Raw genomic sequence first — 23,429 nt, forward strand, 5'->3', positions numbered from 1 at the left:
ATGAAATAGCCTTGTGCTTTCAATCTATATCTGAACAACAAGAAGTAATGTACAATACCTTAAAAGGGGGCTGTCATTCATCCCCAGGCTTCATCCTCATCTGAGCTTGCATTTGAGCAATCATCTCCTGCATTCTCCGAAGCTAAAAGTGAGGCAGAAAGAAGTGAATCAATTGGTGAAATGGTTTACTACAACAGGTCAGTCAAACCAAACGTGAAATTTTATTTGTAGGTGATAACTTCATATATTATATGTTTTGGATACCCTAAAAACAGAGCCCCCCAATAGTTTGTGATGGCTCCTCTACCTAGGAGTTCCTGCTCGCTTTTGTGTTCCAACACAAAAAACAAAAAACTCTGCTTTAGTTTTATATTATATTTTTGAAATCCACAAGTTCATAAATTATGTCGAATCTCTAATTACAGCCATCATTCGTCCAGCCAGCTGTTAGTTACTGCAAAACCATAGCTGCTCTGATGGAGGATCCTACACATAAGTGCTATATTTCTCCCTTTCTCTCTCGTAACAGTAATATAAACCTCTACAGTTAAAAAAAAATGATTTACATTTTTTATATGCAGGTCTAACTGGGAAAAAAATAAAACACACAAGAGAGACACTTTTTTTGTTCGACTGTTTAACTATTTTCCAAATAGTTATTTTAATTCCTGGTTTGGCCGCCACTTTCCCTCGCTCTAACCACTGTGTTAAAAAGTGACTTTCCATTAACTGGGCAGAAACAGGAAATATGCCCACCTCTCCCACTAAGAAGTTTCTGCTTGCAGTGGACAAGGGCCAGAGAAATGGAATTTACATGTTTAGTTTTTAAAGTACTAAAATAGGAAAAATATTGGTTGTGCAAAAATGTATGAAAAAATAAATGAATAAAATAAAAATCACACACAAATATCTTACCAATACATAAGAAAAAATAACAATATACAGTGCACCTGGAAAGTGTCAACAGCGCTTTACTTTTTTAACATTTTGTTGCGTTACAGCATTATTCCAAAATGGATTAAATTCATTTTTTTCCTCAAAATTCTACAAACAATACCCCATGAAAACGTTAAAAAAAAAGTTTGGTTGAAATCTTTGCAAATTTATTAAAAATAGAAAGCAAAAAAATAAATCACACGGACAAAGTAGGGGCCTATCAAGCGCCGCCAATTCCCTATGTAGAGATCGGACGAAAACAGACAGCATGTCTGTTTCATACGATCTTATCCAATCCGCCAGGGCGGATGGCGAACATATCACAATAAGTCTGATTTTAGCGGATCAGATGTCAGCAGACATGGTCGCTCCATAGACCTGCATGGAGCGTCCGTTCAGGTCTGCAGAAAAAACTGACAGGCGGACCTGAATGGTCCGCCCGTGTAAATGGGGCTTAAAACACTCTGTTAAGTGTGTACCAGGCTTAACAGAGTGAGGTACACACAGATCGAAATCCACCACCTATCTAATCTACAAGAAGTAGTGTTCTCATTCTAGGACAATACTGCAAATACCTCCCCCTTCTCCAAAACACAGAGGGAGAAAGAGATGGCAGAGAACAATGTAAGCAATAAAAGTTTAGCATAGGTAATGAACACAGTTCATTCAGAAAAAATCAGCAGCTATTTTTTGCACATATCAAGTAGATATAGAAAAATACGTTCAGCCCAGGTTCACCGGTGCGGGACACTGCATTTAATTTGCACAGGAATCGCAACATATTCCTGTGTGAATTACATGCGGTGTCCCTGGTGTGCAATTTGAGCCATGGATTTGTATGGCTCAGATCTGACCGTATTTGCACCAAACTTGTGCAGGACCCTTTTTTTGGTCCGCAACCATGCAATACGATTCTGCAAACAGATTTCGGAGTGTCATTAACTTAACATACACTCCGCAATCGGTTCGCATGAACAGGTTGTGATTTTTATGCGGTGAAGAATCCACCACAAATTTGCAATGCATCTAGTGTGAACCGAATATGAAAAGGGACTAAAGAGAAGTACATTTTTAGGGTTTAGGTACCCATTAACCACTTAAGGACCGCGTCACGCCGATACACGTCGGCAGAATGGCACGGCTGGGCATATCAACGTACGAGTACGTTGCCTCAAGCTCCGTGAGTGTGACCGCGGGTCCCACGGATTCTATGTTCGCCGGGAGTCCCGCGATCGTCTCACCGAGAAAGAACGGGGAAATGCTGATGTAAACAAGCATTTCCCCGTTCTGCCTAGTGACAGGACACTGATCACAGCTCCCTGTGATTGGGAGCAGTGATCAGTGTCGGGGGCCCACCCCCCCCAGTTAGAACACATCCCTATGACACACTTCAGTGCCCCCTACTGGTTAACCCCTTCACGGCAAGTGTCATTTTTACAGGATTCAGTGCATTTTTATACCACTAATCGCTGTATAAATGGCAATGGTCCCAAAATGGCGTCAAAAGAGCCCGATGTGTCCGCCATAATGTCGCAGTCATGATAAAAATCGCTGATCGCCGCCATTACTAGTAACTAGGCTATAACTTTTGCGCAAACCAAATGCTTAATTCGATTTTTTTAACCAAAAATATGTAGAAGAATACGTATCGGCCTAAACTGAGGGGAATTTTTTATATATATATTTTTTTTGGGGGGGGGGGGGGGGGATATTTATTATAGCAAAAAGTAAAAAATATTGCTTTTTTTTAAAAAATTGTCGCTCTTTTTTTGTTTCTAGCGCAAGAAATAAGAACCTCAGGAGTTGATCAAATACCACCAAAAGAAAGCTCTATTTGTGGGGAAAAAAGGACATAAATTTTGTTTGGGAGCCACGTCGCACGACCGCGCAATTGTCAGTTAAAAAGATGCAGTGTCGAATCGCAAAAGGTGCTCTGGTCTTTGGGCAGCCAAATGGTTCGGGGCTGAAGTGGTTAATGTGTTCATTTATGAACCGACCATTTAATGGAAGTATAACCTCATCTTGTAAAGACTGAGCACCAGTAGCTGTGATGACTTCTCATACCTTAAAATATTTTTTATTGAAGAAACTTAGTAAGCTGCGCCACTGAGAAGCAGAGGGAAGGGAAACCTGGAGAGGAGGGGTGGCAAGGGTATAATTTACCCTAACTGATCCCCTGTATTCACCCCCCCCCCCCATGACTACTGAAAGCTGGCTTCTCCTACTCTCCCTCTCACTGCTTTAATTTGCTCACTCCTTTATCCCACCCGGTACCGTTCACTTACTGTGTTTATTCAAAATGGAAGCATAATAAACTGTGTTTACTATGCTTCCGTTTGTTAATGAACAGGGAGACAGTGCAGATCTTTTCTTGTTCATTCATTCTGCAGACATGGAAATTATGTACAGAGTCCTCAATCGCCTTTCTGTCTCAAAAGTGAGACATCAGGGGTCGGTTTAGACCGTTGATATTTCTCCAAAGCTCACAACAGGGGCTTTTAAATTAAAAAATAAAATTGTAAAAAAACACACTACTGACACTGTCCATTGCCCTACCAACACAATCTCTGCCTTACTGACACTGTCCACTGCCCTACTGACTGGCAGTGTCCACTTTAAGACCCCTTTCACACTGGGTCGGTTTTCAGGCATAACACCACTAAAAATAGCGCCTGCAAACCAACCTGAAACAGCCGCTGCTCTCTCTCCAGTGTGAAAGCCCCGAGGGCTTTCACACTGGAGGGGTACGCTAGCAGGACGGTAACAAAAAGTCCTGCTAGCAGCATCTTTGGAGCGGTGCCCATTGAAATCAGTGGGGCACAGCAGCTATACCACCGGCAAAGCGCCTCTTCGGATGCGCTTTGCGGTGGTTTTTAACCCTTTCTCGGCCACTAGCAGGGGTAAAACCACCCCACTAGCGGCCGATTAGAGCCGCAAATTCTATTTAATTAGGGCTTGCTAGTTAAAGTGGAGGTCAGGCTTAAAAAAAAAGTCAGCAGTTACAAACACTGCAGCTGCTGCCTTAATAAGGACACTTGCCTGTCCAGGATGTCGGCAGCCGAAGCTGAGCAATCGCTCGGGTCTCGGCTGCCCCACCACCATTCTCGGAGAGGGAATCAAGCAGTGAAGCATCGCGGCTTCACTGACCGATTCCCTACTGCGCATGCGCGAGACGCTATGTGAATGGGCGGATGTCTCCTGGGACACACACAAGGTCCCAGAAGACACTGCTCCACATTTTCCAGGAGGCAGCGCAAGGAGGAGAAGAAAGAAGACCACCGCAGACAAGGAAGTGGCAGATTAGGCGATCTGCCTAGTAACAGCCACTTCTGGCAAGCATATATATATATTAATGCTGTTACTGATCAAAATGTTTCTGTTCGATTAATCTTTTTTTTTTTTTTTTTTTTATCGATTAATCGACTAATTTTGATTATTATAACGCACATACAGATCCAAGTACATTTAGCTGATCTCCTTGCAGGCTGATTCCCAGTGCAGCTACCAACCACTGGAAAAAATGGATAGCAGGATACAAAAAACACACAAAGGCAGCGCTCGATGGGAATAGCTTTAAAACTTTTATAGTCTTCAAGTAGGTAACCAAATAAATATTGCACTGGAGATAAAATCGATGTAGCTACATAAACTGTAAAAATGGTGCGAGTAATACCAAACGGTACCAAAAGCAGTCATAAAAACATGTAGCTAAGTATTATACTGGTATAAAAATGTGTACAACGATACCACTGCTGAATCCAGATGAGGAGAGGTTAACATCAATCCGTCGGCATGTAGATGTCCCATGAAGGGAACTATCACAACTCCCAGTGGATGGTTGTAGAATCCCAGGTTGATAGAGGGAAGTGTAACAGCCCTTGCGTGTGGCAGATAGTAAGGTCCTGCCGGCATGCAGATATGAAGGCACAGCAAAGGAGCCCTTCAGATGGACACGGCAAGCCCCGCCGGTGTCCGTGACGTTACTGGATCTCTGACGGAACTCCCTGAAGGCCCAGAAGCTGGCGGAGAGGTGAGTACCAATCAAAAGAATTTTAAATCGATCAAAAAGATTTTGATCGATCAAAAAAATGAAAGATTAATCGATTAATTAAAAGTTAATTTGCACAGCCCTAATATATATATATATATATATATATATATATATATATATATATATATATATATATATATATATATATATATAAAAATCTAATTTTTTGTAGCCTATTTTTTAGGGTGGACCTCCGCTTTAAAAAGTGTGCCGCACCCAGGCATTGTAGATCTATCTCTACCTCTCAAATTCTGCCTACTCCTGGTCTACAACCTGGCACTCTCGCAGCTGCATTATAGCGGTTACGATTTATAATTTTATGTTTATAAACTGTACTGTTCTTTCAAATAGAAAATAATATTGTCGACTATATCTAGAATATTCAGAATAGTACACAAATGTATTCTACCAATGCCCCTATTCCTATATTATATGTTAAACTTTATTCGCTGAGCATGACATTATATTACACAACCCATTTTTAGAAGGCTATTGTATCAATAGTAATTCAAGTCACTCCCAGCCAGATAGACGATGTGTCTGTCTGTGGAGGCTTGGAGTATAAAGGGAAGTATTTGAGAAATAAGGAGGAGTCACAGTCTAACAGGATGTTCCCACGATGTTTGCTGCTGTGCAAGTTTAAAAATACCTTAGGCCTGGACAATGACATGAGGAGAAGGATGGTGCAAAGCTCCAGCCAACATCAACATACTGAGATTTCAGGGTAGGAGTAAGGAGCATGAACCAGGAAAATACATTGCAAAATGTATTCCTGAAATCAAACATCAGTACTGTATATTTAAAAAAGAGGGAGGGGACTACTGCCTATACGTGCATGTAAAGAAATCCTAAAGATGTAAAAAAAAAATGTAATATATTGCAGCTTACTAGTCCATATACAGTATGTGATGGCTGCAATCATTTATTTTTTTCAGGCTTAGTACTTTTTCAGCAAGTACAGGAAATACCTATTGATCTTTCTAGAATGCAGTTTTCTATGAGAAACAATCTCATCTGTAAATTACTAGGTCTCCCCATCTCATACATAATGGAGATGAAAAAAAGGCTGCTTATAAATATCTGGGCGTGTGCAATGAAACATTTTACACAACTCCTCTCTCCGAAATAGCTGCATTACTAATACAACAAATGTACTTCTCACTTTAACAACCATTTGCCCTGAAGATTTACCCCCCTTCCTGACCAGGCCATATTTTGCGATACGGCACGATGTTACTTTAACTGACAATTGCGTGGACGTGCGACACTGTACTCAAATAAAATTGTCCGTTTATTCCCCACAAATAGAGCTCTCTTTTGGTAGTATTTGATCACCTCTTAGGGTATTTATTTTTTGCGCTATAAACAAAAAAAGACCGACAATTTTTGATACTTTCTGCTATAAAACATATCCAATAAAAAGAAAAAAAAATTATTCCAATAAGTGTATATTGATCGTTTGCGCAAAAGTTATAGGGCCAGATTCAGGTACAAATGCGGCGGCGTAACGTATCGTCTTTACGTTACACCACCGCAAGTTTTTTTCATAAGTGCTTGATCCACAAAGCACTTGAGTATAAACTTGCGGCGGAGTAACGTAAAGACGTCCGGCGCAAGCCCGCCTAATTCAAATGGGGCGTGTACCATTTAAATTAGGCGCGCTCCCGCGCTGAACGTTCTGCGCATGCTCTGTTAGTAAATTTCCTGACGTGCTTTGCGTGAAATTACGGCGCCCGTGTTTGTGAATGGCGACGTGCGTAACGTACTTACGCCGAAAAAATATTTTTTTAAATTTGACGCGGGAACGACGGTCATACTTTAACATGGCTGGTGTAAAGTTAAGCCATGAAAAAGATTGCTTAACTTTGCGACGGGAAAAAACGACGTTACGCACGCGAGTAGCTTCGTGGATCGCCGTAAAAGCTAATTTGCATACCAGACGCTGGAAAACGACGCAAACTCCACCCAGCGGCGGCCGAAGTATTGCAGCCTAAGATCCGAAGGCGTACGAAGCTGTAAGCCTGTCGGATCTTAGCCAAAAGCCGTCGTATCTTGTTTGTGAATCACAAATTAAGATACGACGCGGCAAATTTGAAAATACGCCAGAGTATCAGTAGATACTCCGGCGTATTTGTTCTGTGAATCTGGCCCATAGTGTCTGCAAACTACCGGATATATTCATGGATTTTTTTTTTTTTTTACTAGTAATGGCAGCGATCAGCGACTTATAGCCGGACTGCAATATTGCAGCGGACAAATCTGACACCCGACACTTTTTTGGGGATACTAGATCAGTGCTAAAAATATGCACCATCACTGTACTATTGACACTGTGGGCGCTTGTACTGGTGGAAGGAAAAGATTGTGTTCCTGCTTTGCAGAAACACAGGACCAATGCCTTCCATACTGACAGAATGGCAATCTGCCTGTGTAACGAACAATCGCTAGGGGTCGGCGGACATCGGCCCATTGATCGGCTCCCGCTGTGCACAAACACAGCGGAAGCGAGCCTCCGGCAGCATGCTATATGTGATCCTGCGAAGCGTGGCCCCCCTGCAGCAGTAAATCTGCTATGGGGCGGTTGGTAAGTGGTTAAGTAGTGTCAACTTAGTTTGCTTACTAAAATTAGAACTCAACTCTCACACAAGAATACCTATGTACAGTAATATGCAAGTTTTTTTTTTTTACATAGTAAATGGGTATAAACAGCTGTTTTTATTGCTAGAAATATGAGACGTGAAGGGAAAATATCCAAAAACACAAGACTACCACAGCAATATCAAAGAATGTTGCATTACCAACTGCAGGGCACTAATGATAGCTACCTCAATTTTTATAGGTTTGATGTCCAACTACAACCTATTGCCTTGTTATGACTGCAAAAGATTTGGCAAACTGGAACTGCAACACCCACACACCAAATGAGCTTGCAGGCTATTGTTGCTACTACACCCATTCGCTAGGGGCAATTCCGGGTGCTCAATTTTAGGTGCCCATGAACATACAGCTTGCTGTGCAATCTGTTAAAAGGCAAATACGGGAAGCAACTTAGGGCTGTGGATGAGGCGCTCAATTTCAACATCTCCGTCATCCCTGCCAGAATCGGGCTCCCAGGCTCAGCTTTCTCATTGATGGTTAATGACATTTACCGGTCATAACTTGGGTTCCCTGCATTTTTTAACAGGTGCTGCAACTGAAAAAAGCATGAGATATTCTCATCCAAGGTATATTTTGACAGTAAAGCAATTTATTTACCAACGAAAAGGTTTTCTATTCCCCATATCAGACAATAGGCTCCAATTCAGCTGTTCATGTGAACACACTTTTTGGCTCAGATGTAAATTGTGGGCATAGTTTGTTGTGGTTTCTTTATAGAAGGTCTTACTATAAACGGTTCAGTCTACATAATTGTTTGAAAAGTGTTTACAGTATAAAAACACTGGGGGGCGTCAGATATCCTAACCTTTTTACATTTTCTCACATAACTAATGGTAGCACAGCTCCCCCTTGTGGAGGAACACCATTACAGTAAATTACTACTCCAAAAATGCAATCATAGTTACACCAAAGGGACCTAAAGACTCGTACACATGAGAATAGCGGATGAATGATCCCGGGTGAGTCCATCACAAATCTGTACAGTGTTTTCTTGTATAATCCTTAAATTAAAATATGGTCCAGGGTCTCCATGGTGATCTTAAAAAACACCAAGTTGTTCCCCCTCTTCAAGTTGGAATGTTTTCCTAGTTAACAACATGGCACATATTGCATAGGCAAAATATTTCTCAATTCAGAGGGGAGTGAACTAGGGTCTGCAATGTGATCAGCACGAAGATTGTCTTCTTCACCCTATTTGGTGGCAGCTACTGTAATTGTAAAATATCCATATAACAGTGCATGGTTATAGAGTGTGCATGGATTTGGGATACCAAACATCAAGTGTTGTCAAAAGAAACATGTCAGCAATAGAGCTTGCACACACAGCAAGTAAAATAAAATATATATATATATATATATATATATATATATATTTCTTCTGGGATTGTCTGTATCTGGGGTAATCTTTTAATGCAATACAATTAGTGTGGCTAAAGGAGCATAATTAAATTCATAATCAAACTTCAGACTCTAGGCATCTTTTTACTACAGAGTTAGGCAGTCCATACATTGGTTTTGTTTTTTTGTTTTTTAGCTTAATGCATTAATTTGCAGGGATTTCTGCTCACTTCCCGTTTGGCTATGGGACGGGATGGGAAATCTTGTAAAAGGGATACCAATGGCGACAAACAAATATGACACGGGTTATAACCCTCCCTTGCTCAATCCAAAATGAAAACAATTGTTTTGCCTATATTATAGTCTTGGGCCTCATGTATACTATAGCTGTTAAACTGAAGTTTAGGAGCAGTTAGACGTATTTTTTAGCAGCCTCAGAACTCTATGTTATCTTATGTGTACATGTAAACTCAGGCATTTATAGCATTATTTATAGGTTACAGGAATTTTTTTTTGAAAGAAGAAAAATTGCGTTCAGGACTGTAGTTTATTGGAATTTCAAACGCCAAATGCTTGTAACCTTGTGTAACCGCGGTAAACTGCGTTTATGCACGTTTGCATTTATAAGGTAAGGGGTGTTTGTAGATGAAAACAGACACTGCAGCTCTGACTAAAGTTGAATAATGCCCTTGCTATAGGTGTAGGCCATTTACATACCTCCTGAATCCTGACTGTAATACTCTGAGGATGTTGCCAAGTGAGGCCTAGTCGTTACTGCTCACCTCCACCATCACAGGAGTGAACTTTTTCTCAGATTCAAACCCCCTCACATGCTTTCTCTCACCTGATGCAGTAACTCTAAGCTCAGCGTTTGAAGGCTCATGTCTGTGATAGGAGACTTAAAACTGGGTAAGGAACAACCAACCAAACTCTGCTACTAGCTACTAAGGCGAAGTTGTGGAAGACAGTGTCATGTCACAGGTCTACACCATGACAAAACAGCACAGCAACAGAACACAGGGCAGTTATACTGGATCAGCAAGGTCTCTTCCAGGCAAAGATTTCAAAGCAGACTGGGGTTTCGAGATGTGCTTTTTAATATTTTTTGAAGAAGCACAGAGAAACAGGCAACGACAAGAATGGTAGACACAGTGGTTGGCCAAGAAAACCTTATGCTGCAGATGAAAGACACATCATGCTTACTTCCCTTCGACATTAGAACATGTCCAGCAGTGCCATAAGCACAGAACTGGTGGAAACCAGTTAGACCCAGGTACACCCATCTACTGTCTGGAGAAGTGTTGCGCTTTGATCATCAGTGCAGACCCATCGAGGGTGATGCACATTAGAGCTCACCAGGGATGCCCACTAGAGCCCAATAAAAATGCTACTGTGTGCCCATCAGTGCCACCCTGCCTGTGAATGCCCATCAGTTCCGCCCTGCCTATGAGTGCCCATCAGTTTCGCCCATCAGTGCCACCTATCAGTTACATAGTAGTTACATAGTAGGTGAGGTTGAAAAGTCCAACCTATGTGTGTGATTATATGTCAGTATTACCTTGTATATCCCTGTATGTTGTGGTCGTTCAACCATGAAGATTTTATTGAAAGCAAAAAAGGTATGGACAATGGTACAAACATATCCTTAATGTCAACAAAAAGAAGAACCAAGTCCTCACAAGAGGATACATAACATAATGTTTACAGGAGGGATAAAGGTACAAGTTAGGTATGCACGGCATGTATCCGAGAACAATCACAAAATCCTTATAAAACATCTCAACCACACCAAGTACCCGAAGAAGATGCATAATAAAGCGGTCTAGAAGTAACACATCTACTTGTTCCTATTAAAAAGGCCTCCGTGATCTTCTAGAAACAACAATCAACCTAGTACCCCTGTCTGCTGGACTATGTCCCATATTTGCTATTTGGATCCTCTTGATAATGCCCTTTGTCCGTGAAAAGCATTACCAGAATCGTCCCAGGCAGAGGAGGAGGTAACTTTTTCCTCCCTGCTCCGCCTCCGAGTGCCCCGCCTCCCAGCTTCCACCCTGCAGTGCCGACAATGCAAGTACCGAGGTGAGGAGGATGCCTGGGACTTGGGACTGAGGAAATGTCACTGGTAAGGGGGGAGTTGGGGGCACAGACTCTAGCAAAAGTGTGTGTGTGCACAGCACTGCAGCAGGCAGTGAGAGAGGTGGGTGAATTGCAGTCATTCTCATTCACACTGTGTGTGGGACACAGAGAGCAGCTGAAATGAGAGTCTAGCCTGCTATGCTGGGATTTGTAGTCCCATGGAGGGGAGGGGAGGGCAATGCTTACACATACTGGGGAAGGGGGAAGGGGTCTGGTCATACAACAAACTAAAATACTCTGTGCTGTGAGGGGGCTGCTATGGCTGACCTGACCCCTTCTAGAAATACTTATTATCTGGCACACTGTTTTAAAGTGAAACTCTCAGGATTCTGGTGTAAGGGGGGGCTCTCTGGGAACCCTGTTTAAGGGAGAAACTGTGATATAAGATGTAACACTATTTACTCTGGTGTAAGGGGTAATGCTGTGGACTCTGAAGCAGTGGCGGTGCGTCCATAAGGGGCGCACGGGCGCCACCCCTCCTCTCCTGCCACCCTCTATAGTTGTGGCTACTGCGTCCCTGACAGCAGGCGGCGAAGTGATATTCAACTGTCAGGGATGCAGTAGCCACAACTATAGAAGTAGCATCGGAAAATGCGGCTGCTTGCCTGCTCACTCCGCGGTCAGTGGCTGCAGACAGTGTGCACTCACAGGAGTTATACAGCCTAACAAAAAACAGTTCCACTCGCATAGTCACAGCGTTCCTATTGTCCATCAGCAGAGGTGCCAGAATGGAGATCCTGCCAGCAAAAAAGCCCTGGGGTGTGCCTGGGCATTAGGGTGTGCCTATGCTCCAGACCCTTTATTATCTTTCTTCCCCTTCTTTGTACTCGCTCCATTTCCAGCACAGCCTGGAGCCCAGAACTGGACAGCATACTCTAGGTGCGGCTGGACCAGAGTCTTGTAGAGCGGGAGAATTGTCGTTTTATCTCTGGAGTTAATCCCCTTTTTAATGCATGCCAATATTCTGTTCGATTTGTTAGCAGCAGCTTGGCATTGCATGCCATTGCTGAGCCCATCATCTACTAGGACCCCCAGGTGCTTTGCCATACTATATTCCCCCAGAGGTTCTCCCCCAATGTATAGATTGCATTAGATTTTTTGCCACCCAAAAGCATTATTTTACATTTTTTTCATTGAACCTCATTTGCCATGTAGTTGCCCACCCCATTAATTTGTTTAGATTTTTTTGCAAGGTTTCCACATCCTTTCGGAGAAGTTATTGCCCTGCTTAGCTTAGTATCGTCCACAAACACAGAGATTGCACTGTTTACCCCATCCTTCAGGTCATTTATGAACAAATGAAACAGGATTGGTCCCAGCACAGAACCCTGGGGGACCCCACTATCCGCCCTTGACCATTCCGAGTACTCCCCATTTATCACCACCTTCTGAACTTGCCCTTGAAGCCAGTTTTCAGTGTTTGTCACGTTTTTGTCTTTTTTGTTTGGTGCTTGCACTTTATGTGTGGCGAGTAGGGTGCTGGTCCTCGGGCCTGCTCTGAAAGTCTTGAGAGTCGGTGGACATGGCCTTCTGGCTTAGTTCGCTGGCTCTTATGTGGTCTCCCTTCGGGGGAGCCTCACCGAGGAGGGTTCTGTTTCGGCAGTCCCTCCAAAGATGTTGGGTCCTTGTGGCTTCGGCTGCTTGGGCCAAGCTGGGTCCATATGGCTTCGGCTGTATGGGCCACAGATTACTCTTTTCCCTAATGCCCCGGGGATCATAGCTGGGTCCTTTTCGGAGGACCACTTGACGATGCACTGGTCGCAGTTTTTTGTGTTTCACTCTTTATGTGTGTGCACATTTTTTCCTGCAGCGGGTGAAGTTTTTGGGTTGCGTTTTGCACGCCACAGGCTTTTCAACAACAAAAAAAATAATTAAGTCCTCTACCACCAGAATCTGTCTTTCCTTTCCCTTCACTCTCCCCCCCCCCCCCCCCCCCTCTCACTGTAGGAGTTCTTCCCCTGGCAGCTAGGAGAGTCCCTCAGCTCCAGCAGTGCTGGTCCCTGACTGGTTTCACCAATGTCACTGAATGGAGCGTACATATTGGGATGCTCCAGCCCTGGATCGGCCTCCCTGGCACTTCCCCCTCTATCCTGACTGTCACCCATCTATTTTTTAGTGCCTGCACCTCTGTCTCCACCCACCTCTGTGCTGTCCCCTGCTGGGTAAGTTTCCGGCTCTCCTTTAGTATGGAGGGTCTTCTCAGTGCTGACAGTTTCTTTCCCAGATTCAGAACCTGGGCTTCCAGGGAAACAATGTGCTTACATTTTGCACAGCAGTATTCACCCTCGATCGGATGATCAAGGAACGCATACATGCCGCAAGATGTACACCGAGTATCCTCTCTACAACCGCCGGGCATTATACCTATTAATTTAATTAGGATTGGGGATTATACACTATCCAAATTAACTAACAACTAGCTTCCTGACACTAATACTCAAGTCAATAAACAGGTACTCAACAAGACAATACACAGGTACTCGCAGACCAACGGACCTACGCGTACCCGCAGACCAACGGACCTACGCGCACCCGCAGACCAGCGGACCTACGTGCACTCGCAATACACAAGTACCAACGATGCACACACACTACTTAGACAACACTCAGGTACTCGCACTAAATAGGTACTATGACCCCTGTTATAACCTCCTGTTTTAAACTCTTGTTTTTTAACTCACTACTTAGTCCAGTTCCACTTGGACAGAGTTACAGTAAGCTTAAAGATGAGCAGGCCCAAAATGAGTTCTACAGAAATTTCTATAGGCCTCAAGCACCTGTGACCAATTAACCACTCCCCTTAATTAGTAGGCTGAAGGAAAAATAGGCTGTTTAAAAAGTGCCAGAAAATGGCGTTAAAAAAACGCAAGGAAAAGCCCCAAAAAGAACCCAAAATGCAACAAAGCAGTCAAAAGCAAAAACGTATTCACTCTCCACTTAAGGTCCCCACTGTCTAGCCTCCAACGAACAAGTGCCTCATATAAGTGCCTCATCTAAGTCCCTCATCAGTGCCACCTCATCAGTGCAGCCTTATCAGTGCCCGTCAGTGAAGGAAAAAAACGTACCTATTTACAAAGTTTTTTTAACAGAAACAAAGAAAAACTTTTTTTTTTTTCAAAATGTCCTGTCTTTTAAATTTGTAGGGAAAAATATCATGCTGGATATCTATACTGATACGAACTGTGTAATGAGTTAGGAACTAAAGGATGCCACACTATTTGATGGAAATTAAAAATTATCAACCTGCAGAGGGCTGAATTCAAAGACACCCCGAAAATCAAAGAGAAAAAATTATGCAGCTGGGTAATCCATTTTACTGAACTTTCATTGCAGCAACTCAAAATGGTACTCAGTAGTTTGTATGGCCCCCATGTGCTTGCATGCATAACAGAGAACGATTTGGGGCATGCTCCTAATGAGACAGCGGATGGAGTTCTGGGGCATTTCCTCCCAGATTTGGACCAGGGCATCACACGGAGCTCCTGAACAGACTGAGGTGCAACCTGGCAGCATCAGAAAGACCGAAACATAATGTCCCAGAGGTGTTCTACTGGATTTAGGACAGGCGAGCGTGGGGGCCATTCAATGGTATCAATTCCTTGATCCTACAGGAACTGGCTGCATACTCTCGCCACAAGAGGCCAGGCATTGTCATGTACCAGCGTAGGGTCTGACAATAGGTCCAAGGATTTCATCCCAACACCTAATGGCAATAAGGGTGCCATTGTCTAGCCTGTAGAAGTCTGTGTGTCTATCCATGAATATGCCTCCCAGACCATCACTGACCCACCACCAAACTGGTCATGCTATACAATGTTACAGGCAGGATAACATTCTCCATGGCTTCTCCAGACCCTTTCACATCTGTCCCATGTGCTCAGGGTGAACCTGCTCTCATGTGTGAAAAGCACAGGGTGCCAGTGGCAGACATGTCAATTCTGGTGGTCAATGGAAAATGTCAATTGAGCTCCACGGTGCTGGGTAGTAAACACAGGACCCACTAGATGTCAGGCCCTAAGGCTACCCTTATGAATTCTGTTTGTGATGATTTGGTCAGAGACATTCACACCAGTGGCCTGCTGGAGGTAATTTTGTGGGGCTTTGGCAGTGTTCATTCTATTCCTCCTTGCACAAAAGAGCAGATAGCGGTCCTGCTGATGGATTAAGGACCTTCTATGGCCTTGTCCAGCTCTCCTAGAATCTACTTCATGCTCTTGAGACTGTGCTGGGAGACACAGCAAACGTTCTGGCATTGGCACATATTGATGTGCCATCCTGGAGGAGTTGGACTGTCTGTGCAACCTCTATAGGGTCCAGGTATCGCCTCATGCTACCAGTAGTGACACTGACCTTAGCCAAATGCAAAACTAGTGAAAAAGTAACTAGTCAGAAAAGACGAGCAGGGAAAAAAAAATGTCAGTGGCATCCACCTTCAAAACTATTCCTGTTTTGGAAGTTGTCTTATTGTTGCCCATCTAGTGCACCCGTTGTTAATTTCCTCAACACCAAAGCAGCTGAAACTGATTAACAACCCCCTCTGTATACACCCCTCCCCCTCTGCTACTTAACTGACCAGATCAATATCCCAGGAGTTTAACGGACTTGAGCCTAGGTTCACACTGACAGCGGGAATGAAATTGTGCGAGTTCAGCTCAACTCGCACAATTTCATTCCCACATGTCAGTCCTGACTTTGGGGGCGATTTCATAGGCATCTGTGCGGGTTGCTGCACAGATGTCAATGGAAATCGCATCCCAAATTTTGAAAAAGTTGTACGGAAACTACTTTTGGGGAATCTGTGCGGCGCCGCAAATGCAGCGTCACACTGTTTCGGAGGGCGCCATTGCCGCTGATTTCCACTGAGTACCATTCAAATCTGTGCAACTTCAAAGTAGGCCTTGTACTATGGTCCAACTTTAATGCGAGTTGAGGTCCATAGACCTCAAGTTTACACAGGCATTCCATGAAATCGCGGGTAAAATCACAGCGAAGTCGCGGTAGTATGAAAGGGTCCTTAATGTTTTGGAGCAGTGTACTTTACTAGGTATGGGCATCCAAAATTTTCCAAGAGAAGCGCTACTAAACTCAAAGCCACCTGATTGTATCAGAAATCAATTTGGCTTACTGTTGTTTCTTTTTACTGTGGTAAAACAAACTTTGGCAAAAGCATGGTAGTAGTCTATCCCAACCATAGCACAGGTGAAACAAAAATGCTGTGGTACCCAATTTATAAAAAAAATGGCAGCCATACTCAATGATGGAACTTTTTTTCACGTCTGTAAAGGTTTGGTCTCCATGGATAGAATATTATCTTCCAAAAGATTTTAATAGATCTTTGTTACTTTTGTAACTTGGTCTGCTATTGTCTAGAAAGACAACGGTATAGAGCTTGTTCCCTGTCATCTCCCTCTTTTTCCTACCTTAATGCCTCCCTTCTTCCTACTCTTTTCCTTTACCTCTAACTGTAGTTCTTGATCGACACTCAAAACCCTTTGTTTCAAGCATTTTAACCCGCTTCTATCGTGACCCGATTATAATGGTTAAGCACAGTGGTGTAACCCCCTCCCTAATCAACATCAGAGATAACACACTGAGGTTATGTGTTAAAAATATGGATAGCAACAATTTTACTGATAGTATAATATACTAAATCCTACGGTCTTAATAGTGTAATACACAATAATATATTGCTTAGTGAACCTTTTATAGTGGATCCTCCTGAAAAGGACCCCCACCCCCTACATATTTTGATGTGTCCAATTATACTACTGAATGGCTGTTATAGTCGCTAGAGATAATCACTGTCGGGAGAAGACAATGGCCCGGTAGGTGTTGATGGGAAATTGTGTAGTTGCAGGAGATAAATTTGCTCCGTGTATGGCCCGCCTTAAGCCCTGTACACACGATTTGAATAATAATAATAATAAAAAAAAAATCGGAAGTAATGTAATGTGTTAGAATTTCAATTTCAATTGTTTTGAACGACAACCGTATGGATGAAACGAAAATCGTCTGATCTGGTATCGTATAAGAACATTTTTCGTGCTTGTCCGATTGGATAATATCAGATGAACTGTCATGATCGGCTCTCGCAACCTCAGTACTAACGATCCAATTATCGTAAGATCGATTCGAAAGCGGTATTTTTCATACGATTTTCAGATCGTGTGTGCGGGGCTTAGTTTTAGGTGAACTTTAACTGCAGTTGTGAAAAGTAAAGTCACTGACCTGGCTATGTGATCTAGTATGGAAAATCTGAGTACAAGACTAAGGTGTCCGTTTATTAAACTGTGAACAGCGGTTATCCCAAGGATCACCGCTGATCTCAGTTCATTAACGGTTTATGAAACAGAGATGATCGGTCTCCGCTGAACATCTCCACACACAGAAAAGCTGTCCTTGACTGACACAGAAATGGCCAGTTTATGGACCCAAGATCTCAGCACTTCACTGGTGATCTGTGTCAGAATTCACACTCCCCGATTCACCAGCTCAGAGCTGGAGAATCGGGGAGCGAATCGGGGAGCGAAGAAGAACTGAGGGGAAGAAGGAAGATTATTAACTTCCTTAATCAAACCCCCAGCCATGATTATATATATATATATATATATATATATATATATATATATATATATATATATATATATATATATATACATACACACACACACACACACACACTATATTATATATATATATATATATATATATATATATATATACACACATACATATACATACACACACACACACACACACACACACACACACACACACACACATAATATATATAATATATATATATACACACACACACATATATATACATACTTAATATATATATATATATATATAATCAGGGCTTATTTTCTGGGGGAACTTGGGGGAACTCAGTTCCACCACCTCTGGCTCAGACCCTTTGGTGCCTGCTCACTACAATCACTTGTAAACACAGAAGTCTGGTTACTGTGTTTACAAGTGACAGCTCTGCACTCTGTGTGTAACCCCCCTGAACTCTGCACTCTGTATGTAATGCAATCCTGGTATTTAATGCCCCTTTAACACCCTTTTACTGTTTTGTAAATTTGAACAGGGTCGTGGTTAAGTTCCTGCACCAGAAAAAAAGCTCTGTATATTATAAATAAATATGTGTGTGATGTGTGTGTATATATATTTATATATAATAACATGTGGAGAGAAGGTCTGTACTGAGCAGGAATAATTTATCACTGCTTAATAAACTGACATCTATGGTATGCAAAGTTCTTCTTTAAGAGATACAGTTTTGAATGTCATGGTTTTTGTAAGCGGTGGCAAGGGTGTACCAGCAGCATAAATTGTTTCTGATTAATCAGGGATGCATATTACTGGGTTGCAGATAAACTTGACTTGATAAAACCTGAAGAGAGCAAAAATGAAACATAGCAGGTATACTCAATTCCCCCCCAAAAAATAGCCAGAAGCAGATAACACTGTGTACTGTGGGATTAACCTAGGTGCTACATTTACCATTGGTTTTCCAGATGTGATTGTACTTTCCTGTAATTGCTTACCTCAGCCTCCTTTTGCTGTAGAATCATGTCCTTGTCTAGTACTTCCTCTTCGACAGGCCTAATGCAAAAAAAAAAAAAAAAAAAAACGTTCATATTTAAACACAATGCTGTGAATAGCAATGAACTTCAAAACATAAAAAGAAAACTCCATATGTACTTACTTGCCAGTACGTTTTAATCTCTCAGAGCGGAAGTTTTCATAGTGCAAATCCTGTGTGACCTCTTGAAGGTCCTGCATGTGTGTCCTGTGGAGACAAAAACATCACAGCTTTCAAACACTGACCACTGAACTATTAAAGATAAAGGAGCAACGTAATGAGCACACTTCTTTAGCATGAAAGAATGGCTTCCTGCTGAGAGGAACAATTGCACTGTAGGGGTTAGGGTTGAGAAGCTGGACAGAGTTCCTCTGTCAATATGTATATAAACAAGAACTAAAATAACTGCAAAAGATATATAGAAAGTATACACAGGCTGACTGGAAATACGTGACTGAAATCTCAACTGCATGTTGGAGAAAGAAAAATTAAGAATCCTATATGCAGTTTGAATTGTGTGTGAGTCACGCTACAATCAGCCAAAATTCGAGTCACTGGTGCCCCTGTTGGTATCACCTGGCTATAACAGCATCAACCATCTTGTGAGAAAACAATAGCCAGGAGGAGGGATTTGTCCATCTGCACAGTTTGGCATGGATGGAAACAGTTGTGTGTATGATCAACTTAAATTTTATGCACTGTGTAAACATGGGTGCAACTAGCTTTTTTATGGAATATGATCAGGTATACAGATCTAGATTGTTTAAAGTTGTACTTCAGGAACAAACTAAATTTTCTATAATAACCCCCTCTCTGCCCACACCATAAAATTCTAAAACTATAGATTTAAATTCCTCTGAAATTCTACTTTACAATGACTGTGACATCACAGTCTTGGTAAAAGCCACAGGCACTGTTTGACCCCCTGTAATGTGGGATCAACTGGAGCTGGTAAGCAGCTAATCTCATTATTGGTGGCGGCACTGTTCACATGAGGTAATCGATCGTGGATCTATCATCAGGGATTACTAAATCTCACTGCTAGAATTACTGGTGGACTCGCATATAGACTTTATGTTTTTAATTTTTAATGAATTGTATCATCTTTATGTACTTTAGCGCAATTCCATTATTTTATATTATTGCTATACTGTAGTTTATGTCATACAGGAGAATCGCTGCTCATACTTGCTGGTTTGTTTTTCTTTTTGCTTGTTTTTTCTTCCCTTCTAATTATTCCTTAAAGGACACCGGCACTTAGAGAAATACGAAAGCTGCCACTGCTGACCTATTCAGAACATTCTATTTGTCCGTCTCTGAGTCAGAGATCTTAAAAAGGTATACAATGTCAGAGTGAAGTCAAACTCCTAAGCTACATACCTGTTATGGGACAAAAAAAATTCAAAATAAAAATACCCACAGCTATCTTCTGAATACTTCTTTGGATTTTACATTGAGTACTCATTAGTGCCTGATTTGTAAGCAGATTTTTTCTTCCAGGTATTTTAATAAATGTAAAACAGAGAGCAGTATTTTCTTCTGCTTATTTGTATATAACCACCAACTGGATCAATCTCAGGAATTAATCTGGATGTGTGGCTAGCTACACCCTGCATTACATCTGGTAACCCAAGCGATATTTTACTATCCTGTTAGCGCAGGGGTCATTTATTGATTGATTGCTCTAATGAGCAGGGCCCTCCGATTCCTCCTGTATTGAATTGTATTGTAATTGTACTGTCTTCCCCGATGTTGTAAAGCACTGCGCAAACTGTTGGCGCTAAAAAATCATGTATAATAATAATAATTTAAAGTTGTTGTAAAGTCAGAAGGTTTTTTATCCTAATGCATTCTATGCATTAAGATAAAAAGCCTTCTGTGTCTCGGCCGGCCGGGACTCCCCTCCTCATTGGCTGAGACAGCAGCACGGTGCCATTGGCTCCCGCTGCTGTCAATTAAAATTAAAGTCAGTCAGCCTATGAGAATAGAAAGGGGGTGGGGCCGGGCCACAGGTCAGTGTCTGAAAAGACACAGGGAGCTGTGACTTTGCTCGGGTGACCCCATAGCAAGCTGCTTGCTGTGGGGGCACCCAACAGGAGAGCCAAAGAGGGACCCGAGAAGAGATAGATCTGGGATGCTCTGTGCAAAACCACTGCACACAGCAGGTAAGTATAACATGTTTTTTTTTTTTTATTAAAAATAACAAACAAGACGGCGGCAGGTCGGCTCTGCTGGGCGAGATCACATAGGTATACGTCATCTCGCCGTTCAGCCAATAGGGGCCGCGCGGCCCCTGCTTACTGCCGGCGTGCGCGATGACCGCCGGGCCCCCGCGATCGCTCGTTACAGAGTGAGAACCCGGGAGTGCCCTTAAGAAATTATGGCACCACAAGCATGGAAACAAGGAATGCTTTTCCAAGTCGCTCACATGTGATTGCAGCCTAAAAATAACTAATCCCTATCAGGATGGCAAGTATACATTATTGTGCTCAATTTGCACCAATTAAACCCCAATATTCCCAAATGTAAGCACAAAGCAAACGTGCCAAAGGCAAATCGATGGAGAAATAATAATTTTATTGTCTACCAAGCGGAACAAAACCGCAAAAAGAAAAAGCGAAAGATGTAAAATTCTAGCCTCTAGCTCATACACTTCCTTCACAACACCTAGAAGAAACCTACAAATTGTGTAACTATATCTTAACTAAAGCAAAGTAGTTCAAATACATAAAAAAACTAGTTAAAAATGCTTAGGAAAACTTAAAATCAGTGGATGGTACTCCTTAATAAATTATTAAACAGTGAAGTTAATTAAGTGGTCTGTAGGTGTCACTGTAGTTGTTCATAAAACGAATAAGCGCCTATAATACATTCACAGGTTTCTGGATGTTTGAGTTTTTATTCAAACTTTGCCACAATAAAAAAAGTATTTTTTGTTTTGTTTGTTTTTTTACACATTTTAGAATAATCTCTATAGATGTGCTATACTCACATTCTGGAAATCTTATTAAGAAAGGGGAACCTCCATGACGTATGCTGGACCTGCCCACAAAGCCAACCAATTCAGTACCAAGTAAATTGACTGACTGGTAAAATCTCTGGCCACATCCTCATTTTCCTATTACATCGCACATCCAACCGTCCACAGCATACAAGCACTCTCTTTCTTTCCACCTGTTTAACACCACGCAAACCAGTATCCCTAGAATTTAGAAAGCTGCAAACATGCCAGATGTAAAAGGCTGGTTTTGTTGCATAGACTACATAGCAGAAATAAAAGAGTTGATTCATATTAGTAACGACAACATGACTCCTTGCATGTTTACATGGTTAGGGTGGATGATATTCAAACTTGCATAATACAACACATTATGTGCCCAACTGTTTTCATAGCGCAAAAAGCAGAGGTGATCAAATACCACCAAAAGAAAGCCATTTGTGGGAAAAAAAGGACTTCCATTTTATTTGGGTACAATGTTGCATGACCATGCAAATGTTATTTTGACTAACGCAGTGCCGTATCCCAAAAAATGACCTGGTCATGAAGTGGGTAAATCTTCTAGATGTCAAATGGTTAAATAAAAGGGCTAGGTCATAAACCAAAACATCTATACAAGTAATTCTCCAATCAATGTGCATAATAATTCCAGAATAAAGAGTCATCAGTGCTTCAGAACTTCAATGATGGCATATGAGTCAATTAATGGCAGTTTCCATCAAACCTCCATAACACAGGTGCTTCCTGGCAGATTAATGAAAGAATAGCAATCGTGTTTAGAAAAGGCAGCTCATAAAGAATGGTTACTGCTACAAATGCCACATGAGTTATATAGCTCAGTTCATTTCTATTATCCTTTAACTGTAAAGTTTTGATGCATAATGGGTGAAAAGTATTAATAAACATAACTGTATATAAATTTAAACTGGACCAGAAGATGAATCTGTTGCTGACATTTTGTGCTTTTTTGGTATAATTGTTCTTTACGCCTTTTATATTGACACTGAAACTTTTGTTGTGGTTATTCGGCATACAGTAAGGAAAAAAATTATTTGATCCCCTGCTGATTTTGTACATTTGCCCACTGACAAAAGAATCAGTCTATCATTTTAATGGTAGGTTTATTTTTAACAGTGAGAGACATAACAACAAAATCCCCCAAAAAAACACATTTAAAAAAAGTTATAAATCGATTTGCATTTTAATGAGTAAAATAAGTATTTGACCCCTTTGCAAAACATGACTCGGTACTTGTTGGCAATCACTGAGGTCAGACGTTTCTTGTAGTTGGCCACCAGGTTTGCATACATCCTCTTTGCAGATCCTCTCCGAGTCATTAAGGTTTCGAGGCCGACGTTTGGCAAGTTGAAGCTTCAGCTCCCCCCACATATTTTCAATGGGATTAAGGTCTGGCGACTGGCTAAGCCACTCCAGGACCTTAATGTGCTTCTTCTTGAGCCACTCCTTTGTTGCCTTGCCCATGTGCTTTGGGTCATTGTCATGCTGGAATACCCATCCACTAACCATTTTCAATGCCTTGGCTGAGGGAAGGAGGTTCTCACTCAAGATTTGATGGTTCATCGTCCCTTTGATGCAGTGAAGTTGTCCTTTCCCCTTAGCAAAAAAAAACCCCAAAGCATAATGTTTCTACCTCCATGTTTGATGGGGGATGGTGTTCTTAGGGGTTATAGGCAGCATTCCTCCTCCTCCAAACTTGG

General features: G+C 41.9%; 1 protein-coding gene across 1 annotated transcript in view; it reads right to left on the bottom strand.

Annotated features, from left to right (window-relative positions):
• Window positions 1–23,429, bottom strand: part of LOC120936099 (septin-2) — a 130,033-nt gene that overhangs the window by 15,006 nt on the left and 91,598 nt on the right. The window contains exons 10-12 of the mRNA XM_040348219.1: window positions 18,837–18,920; window positions 18,676–18,733; window positions 59–142 (exon numbers count right to left, since the gene is read on the bottom strand). Coding sequence (XP_040204153.1) covers window positions 74–142; window positions 18,676–18,733; window positions 18,837–18,920 — 211 coding nt within the window. The 3' untranslated portion in view covers window positions 59–73. The remainder of the gene's footprint in view (window positions 1–58; window positions 143–18,675; window positions 18,734–18,836; window positions 18,921–23,429) is intronic.

Source organism: Rana temporaria, chromosome 1, assembly GCF_905171775.1.
Source record: "Rana temporaria chromosome 1, aRanTem1.1, whole genome shotgun sequence".
In the NCBI taxonomy this organism is placed as follows: Eukaryota; Metazoa; Chordata; class Amphibia; order Anura; family Ranidae; genus Rana; species Rana temporaria.